Raw genomic sequence first — 7,740 nt, forward strand, 5'->3', positions numbered from 1 at the left:
AATGAACTCTTAAAATGATGAGTATAACATACTCAACACTTTTAAGCAAATGTTTATTTAATCGACAGCTGGAAATGTCACAATCCAGAATGTACAAAAGTTTTGTTTGGCCACGTCCCCCTCCCAAGTGCTGTCGGACACTACACCGACTGAAAGCAATTAGAACGTGAATATGTATGCGATGCACTTAACATATATGGGCACTGTCCTTCAATTTACAACAAGCAATGTACTTTTGTACCCCTTTTGAACCATGGTAATGCCCTGTCCAGTTAAGACGTACTTCACTATTGATATCGTTTTGTGTTACTCCACGTCCTTTACAAGCAGCAATGTTAGTAATGTGTATCTCTATTTTAATGATCGCTGTCTTATATTTAGTCGTGTTTGTCTTGCAGTTAGTATATAAGTTAGTGTAGTGTGATAGTTTAATGGTTAGACTTTGGTGGTTAGTTCTATTCATGTTATGCTTGGCTGGAATAGTTTATCTGACGTGATACGTCACATACTTCAGTGCTGGCCAAACGAAACATTTCGGAACTCCTATTTCTGATATTTAGGGCTGTCGAGTTAATAAACGTTTGCTTAACAGTGTTCAAGTATGTTGTACTCGACATTTTAAGCGTTCATTTATTTAACATAGACCCTAATGATATACCAAGTTGCCTCATAAACAGCTTAAATCAGGACTTATAAGGCCCATTAGGATCTTAATGTAACCACAGCCTCCAGTCTAGTTTTGTCCTGATAGAGAGGACAGCAACAGTTATCCCTTTGCATAAAGGAGGGGGGGGCATCTACTGACCCAGGAAGTTAAGTTTGACTAGTCCTGTATATAAGACCATGGAAAGAATAGTCACAAACCTGATTAATAACACAGGAACCTAGCCGGCCTTAGGCTTAAGCCAACTAGGCAGCCGCCTAGGGTGCTGCTCTAGCAGGGGTGCTTTTCCAGTATATATATGGTGTAGACAGTCCAGGATAGGGACATCGGGTAGTGTGGTGGGGGGTGCTGTGGAGCCCTTTTGCCTAGGGCACCAGTTGACCTAAGGTTGCTCCTGCACAGGAAACCTCCATACAATTGTCAAGGGTAGATCATGCCTACTGAATCTGGTGGATTTCTTTGAGAAAGTCAGTAAGGCCATGGATGACAGTTAAACAGTTCATACCACCTACCTTGACCTGGCCAAGGCATTTGACACAATTCACCACTCAGGTATTATAAATAAACTCAGAAAACTGGGCATAAATCCCTATATCAACAGAAGGATATCCAGTTGGCTCACAGACAGGACACATGGTTAAAGTGGGTGAATCCAGATCCGGCAAGAGTCCATTTACTAGTAGTGTGCCACAGTGCTCAGTATTGAGACAGCTCCTGTTTGGAAAATACTTCTGTAATGCCAAGGCCTCTGGATGACAAAGTTTGCTGACAACTGCATGCTGGGGGAAATCATTGAATCCCACAACAATGTAGATGTCCTTCAGAAACATCAGTCAAATGATTGCTGCCAGAACCATAGCCTAAAACTAAATGCAAAAAATGCATTATCATACCCTATGTGAAGTCAAATACCCCTGCAAATTACAATATCAATAGCATACCCCTGAAAATAGACTCAGAGATGAGAGATCAGGGTACACAGATACATAGATTAAAGCCTGATCTTTGACTACCATGTGTCCACAGTGGTGAGGAAGTTCTTTAATGTGGCAGAACTTGTAAGTGAAGGTATGGCATCCAGATCCAAAGAAATTATAGTCCTGCTGTATTCTGCCCTCATTAGATCAATAATTATGTACAATGTGCCATTTGACGTGTACTTGACTAGGCACTTATAGCGGCTGGAGTGACCTCAGATGTTCCTCACAAAGAAAATACAGAGCGTAAACAATATGAGTTATATGAATAAACTAAAAGCCCTATCACTTTAGTCTGTCTCCTACTGACTATTAATGGTGAATTACAAGGCATTCGTAAGTCCAGTCCTGATAGAGCTGCTATATACTTCCATAAGTCAAATACCATGAGGGTTACCCAGTCTAGGGATCTAAACGTAGTCAGCGACTTTAACAAAATAAGCTGGATAGATATGTGTCTCAGAGATTGCCCCTTCTTTGAAACAAGCATCCTATTCACATTAAGCAAAGCCGTTCCCTGGCCCTCTTCAAGCACAGTTTGAATCAATGGATGGGGAATCACAAATTCAAACCTGGTGTAGTGCCTATGTCCCTTATGGACAGGGACAATCTGTAATGTACTCAATGCATAGGCACAAATCAATGCTATCCTCTTGTCCCAGGCGCCATATATTGGATAAAATCAGGTTATAATGGCTAGGCTTGTAAGAGCCCTTAAGCTGTTATCTTAGTAATCTCTTATGAACCTTTAAGTGGTAGTTACTGCATGACAGCTGCATCACCATATTGTGAATCCCTACCCACTAAGAATAATCATAATAATGTGCCACTGACATTATCTTGAAATCCCTTGCAGTTCTGTGCTGTAAAGCCAAGCAATTCCTCATTTTCTAGAAATGTTTTTAATCACATTTCAAAATGTAAAAGACGGACTTTTGAAGTTTAAGAAACTAGTTAGCAGCTGTGAAGTAATTTAATTTTACAGTACATTTCACCGTTAATATTTTTACACTGAGTGTAAATGGAATATAAAACTGTTATGCTTATTTATATTGAAAAAGCCCCATTACTTCTTTAGTGATACATTGACCTTTTTTGTCATGAATGAGCAAGGCTTTTTATCTTGAGAGGGTGATTCCTTTCCATGTAGATAACTTAAGGACTCATCTGACTGTTGTTTTTTACCTCAGCTTTGTCATAGTTGTTTTGATTAATAGTAATGTCTTCTTTTGTTCTTTCTCTCTTTCATGTGACAGAGCCCAAATCCAGCCCTCACGTTCTGTGTGAAAACACATGACCGGCTTTACTATATGGTGGCACCATCAGCAGAAGCCATGCGGATTTGGATGGATGTCATTGTGACTGGTGCTGAGGGATACACACAATTCCTAAACTGATGGAAGCAGCAGCAACTTTAGAATTCCTGAGTAATTGAGTGTACACCAACCTCCAATGAAAGAATTCCAAGAAAAAAATTAATTTCCATAAGAAATGTTCAGCTTCATTTCGTGTTGAACTTTCCTCTCAAAATAAGCTGTAGTTCTGATGGAGTTAATGGAATCCAGTGGCCGCTAATGGAACACATTTACCTTGGTGTGAATTTTCTAGTTCAAGTTATTGAATGGACTGTTGGACCTGGCTTTGCTGGTAGCCACACCTGGTGCTGAATCAGTGTTGCCAGTTTGCATATGACTGTATCACCCAAAGGTTGTTACCCATCTTAGAGCCCTGGATGAGGTTTGAATCAACATACAGGTTACAATAAGATGTGGAAACCAATATGGCTTAGAAACTGTTTGAAATCAAAACCCAACACTCTATATTTAAACGATTTTCCTTGCTGCCATTTTCTACACATGGCTATCCAGAGTCAGAAAAATGATTCTGTTTTTGTATTATTGTCTCATTTAATTTTTACAGTGTTTTATCAGCACGATGCAGTTTAATGTTCTTAACTGACAGAGACATGCCTATTTATAGCAAATAAAAATGCCACAAATGGATTATTTAACTATATTTCTTTTTTAATATTGGCTGCAATAATAACCTTGTTACTGGGGTACATTTGCATTAAAGAACTGAAAAATCTGCTTTAAATTGAAGAAAAAATGCAACATTGCCAAGAATTCAGGATTTTTTTTAAACTGAGAACTTATATTTGCAGTACCATTTTTGATGGATACTGCAGCCTATACAAACACAAATTGAGTATGAACTCCATACAGACATATCATGTGTGCTCATTTTAAATTAACCATATCCATGCAAGATGAGAAGCACTGAATCCACCAAAGAAGATAACTTGCCTATGTAGTGTGTAACTCATAAAGTGGAGGGGATATGGAGTAGCACTTGAGAGCTTGTGTTCCTTCTGTATTTGTAATAACAAAGTTATGACTGTTTGTGCTTTCAGATGTAGTGTTACTGTGGATTCCATACCTCTTGATATCAGCCTGTTAAAGCATGAGTGGATTCTGTACCTCTTAATATCAACTCTGTGCTACAACTGTAAGACGGCCAATTGGATTATTTTTTTTCCATCAATTACTGTGAGTTGCCAAAGCTGTAGGTCTCACGCTGAAAGTATGGCAGTGCTGACAGATGTAAAGTAGATGCTGCCTGGATGGGGTGGAAGTAAATGAACCCACTTTTGCCACACCCAACACACATGTGCCTTCACATTTTTAACAGTCCAGGAATTCCAGACCACATATGAATCCAGAATGAAATGGTGCTGGCAAAGTGAGTTGTCCAGTCCAACTTTTGTTAGAGAACTGCGGTCTCTCAATTTAATAGCATAAATTCATATCTGACCCATTAACATTTCTTTAGAATACATATTCTAGGTATTTCAAGTCTGTGCTGTTTTTCATTTTGGGATGTTTTATTTCTGTGGTAATTAAGCATTTTTATATATGTACAAACTAGGTATGTTCTGCAGAGAGGCCATTAACTTTACTTGCATCTTTTCCAGTTGCTGTTGTCCCTGTCAGTGCATGTTTGCAGAACATTAGGTGAGAAGTAACTGGAGGCTGCTGCTGTGATGAGGTTTTGGTTATGTGACAAGTCTGAAAATTGTAGGTGATAAAAACGGTGCTGTTGTATAGTTAACCAGTGTTTCCTTTTGTGCATACATAGTATATTTTTGATGCACCTTTTGTTAAATTTGTGGATTTTGATTCATCTGGTGTTCTGATGCCAGACTTGGTTAGTAAACCAGAGTTTTATCATTGCAAGCTATCAAGACTTTATAATGCTGCAATAGCAGCACAAGGGAATCCTGCCCACATAAGCACTAATGTCAAACTTAACTTTGCTAGCATTTATCTCTGCCCAAAATACATTTTTTATTAAAACTTGAGTATTGTTCTTTTTCTGGATAAAATGCAGTTTGCTTTGGTAGTGATGTGTTTTAAACAGCAGCCTTCCATAAACCACTGTAAGAAGTTGTCTTACAGGCTTTTAATAAAGAAGGTCCAACACTTGGGGGCAAGTAAGAAGTATGCTGCATTGACTTTGTTTTGTGTTGACTAATATTCTCAGTCTTATTGCTTACTTTTAGTGATACAAATGCAAAGTCCTTTACGATAATGACTCAAAGCAGAGAGCAGTTTACAGTATGCTTCAGCTGTCTTTTCCCCATGTTTTAAACTGTAGTTTATGCCATTTTTCTAGTTTATAGCAAAGGTAAAGATGCCAATATGTATTTATTTTTTGGAGATGGGTTATTGTGCTGTAGCTTCATCACTGTGTGAGCATCTGATATAATTTCTGCATCATTTTAACATGCAGCTATGTAGCATCTTGTTTTAAAGCTTAAATCAAATGGATCTATTGCATGAAAGCAATCAACATTCAGGTGTTCTAGAGAAATTGCTGTGAAAGGAAGGCACATTAGCTTGAACCCAGATGTTGATGGATGACTGAGCACTGTTTTGTTATGCTTTTAGGTCTCAGCTGAGTTACTCAGCAAGTACAGTTTAAAAAATAGCAAAAGCTGCATCTCAAAAACTGAGTAAAATTCTTACCTCTGGTTTGCATGTCTGCATATATTAACTTGCCAGAAATATTCTTCATAATTTTTATATCATTTTTTGAAAGAGTAGTTTGTACTTAACAAGAGTTTTATGGCGTTGCACATTTTGCCAAGTGTACTTTAATGAAATATATAAAAAATAAACAAACAGGTTTCATGTTGAGGGACTTGGGAACAGGATTTGCCAGTTTCCTCCAGAACACCATCTTTAATTTTCTAATGTACTTTATATAAATTGCTTTTTATTTATAAAAGTTGGTCTGAAAAATATATGTGTACTAAAAACTTTTCAGCATCTTTGTGTATTATAAAGATACATATATTCTTCCATATCAGTAAGCTGCAGATGGTGGCCTTTGAAAAGTTAACTAGTTCATTATCACATACATGTGACATACTTATCCAGTATTAGTATTATTTATTTCTCATAACCTGCTGATGCAAAATTATAATGCACTGCTTTAACAGCACATCACTCTTGTGTTTGGGTCCAGGCGCCTCCATCAGAATATGCATACAAGTCATGTCATTTTTAGCCTTCAGCTTATATTTAACAATTGCTGTGCAAGTCATATCAAAAGGCATCTGTTCCCATAGTGGATAAACCATGTTTCCTTAGCAAATTAATCACATCTTTATTTTTTCAGAATTTACTTCCTTGTTGTGTATTTCCCCTTTTATCTTTTCTTTTTCTGTCTCATTGAAAATCCTGTGCCTCTGTTCATGTACATGTTGCAGGTTCTCTGTTACATGTTGTCTTGCCTTTTTCAGGCATAAATGAATCTGTCAGGTAAATGTAATAAACAACGTTTAAAATGTGTGTGCAGTTGTATTTTGTGATTCAGGGTAACATGAAACTGATACAAATTGTTTGAGTACACCAGCAGAGATCAGCAGTCAGCTGGCCTGATGTCACCTTGTTCATACTGTTTGACCTTTTGAAGTGATTTGTACATAGCTAAGTCATTGTTCCATTTTTCCAGACACATTACCTGTGTAGATAGGAGTCCTACAAAGCATTCTGATAGCAGATCACTTATGGTTTTAACAAACAACCACGACACAGTGAAGTAGATGTCTCCTATGATGCAATGCAGATGTTTACTAGTCATCTTAAGGAAGGGACCTTATGCTTTCACTGCAACTGAGAGGGAGCAAAGAAACAATATTGGTTGCTTGGCTTTCCTCCCCTGCAATGGTAAGATGTGTCGGTCTTTATGAGGAGGTTATTTGGGATCATTTGAATTGCTGCAGGTAAATGAAACATTAATTGTAGTTCTGTGTTCTCTGTCCCATAGCCTTTTTTGCAAACTAGTAATGTGAGAGAAGATGGGCTGTCATTAGATATTATGAAGATGTTCATCATGGTTCACTGTTGTAGGAATAACTATATTGATTATTCTTGCTGAGGTAGTCCTTGGCTGGCCTGAGTACCAGAGTTTTAACTCCGTTCTCCTGGGTTAGTGAATATCCTGCACATGACGTCAGGATGTTTGGATTTAAAGACTGTTGGCCAGTGCCATCTTACAGCTCTTTCTTGCCATTGGAACCTGAAGCATCCACATTTGTAGACTGTGTTGGTTGTTTCAAAGACAATTTTGTATCTTAAAGCTAAGTGCTCCATTGTGGAACTTTTCTTTTTTCTTCATTTTGTGCTGTGTTAGATAATTTCTAGGACAAATACTTGTCTTGATTGTGGAAAATAGATTCCACATCTGGACTTTCACTCCCTTTGTCTTTTTACTTAGGTACAGAGCATGACATTCCTAATTGTCCCCATTGTGCACATTTTAACAAGTGCACAATGCATTGTATTGCCTAATCCCTTCCACAGAGTCTAGAAAAGATAAAAGGGCATCACGGATCTTCACATGCTGTGGTATCCACAGGTTTTGTTTTTAGCCCCTCTCATAAACACAGTGAGAAGCATCCAAAACTTTTGAAGGTGGCAGATACAACTTCACTATTGACCAGTCCTCCCAGGCTTATTGCTGAAGGAATGGAGATGCCTTTGCAGTCCCTTGCAACGATTGATGGGGTGTCAAAAGCTGCTGTCAAATACT

At 38.0% G+C, this 7,740-nt stretch overlaps 1 protein-coding gene across 8 annotated transcripts in view; it reads left to right on the top strand.

Moving 5' to 3' along the window:
- PHLDB1 (pleckstrin homology like domain family B member 1) overlaps positions 1–6,497 on the top strand; it is a 2,201,164-nt gene extending 2,194,667 nt beyond the window's left edge. For all 8 annotated transcript variants that reach the window (XM_044080920.1, XM_044080921.1, XM_044080924.1 and 5 more), the window contains one exon: positions 2,898–6,497. In XM_044080920.1, the coding sequence (XP_043936855.1) occupies positions 2,898–3,038 (141 nt within the window). In that variant the 3' untranslated portion in view covers positions 3,039–6,497. The remainder of the gene's footprint in view (positions 1–2,897) is intronic.
- The last annotated feature ends 1,243 nt before the right edge of the window (positions 6,498–7,740 follow it).

This window comes from Protopterus annectens, chromosome 8.part0 (genome assembly GCF_019279795.1).
Source record: "Protopterus annectens isolate FY-2018-M chromosome 8.part0, PAN1.0, whole genome shotgun sequence".
NCBI lineage: Eukaryota > Metazoa > Chordata > Ceratodontiformes > Protopteridae > Protopterus > Protopterus annectens.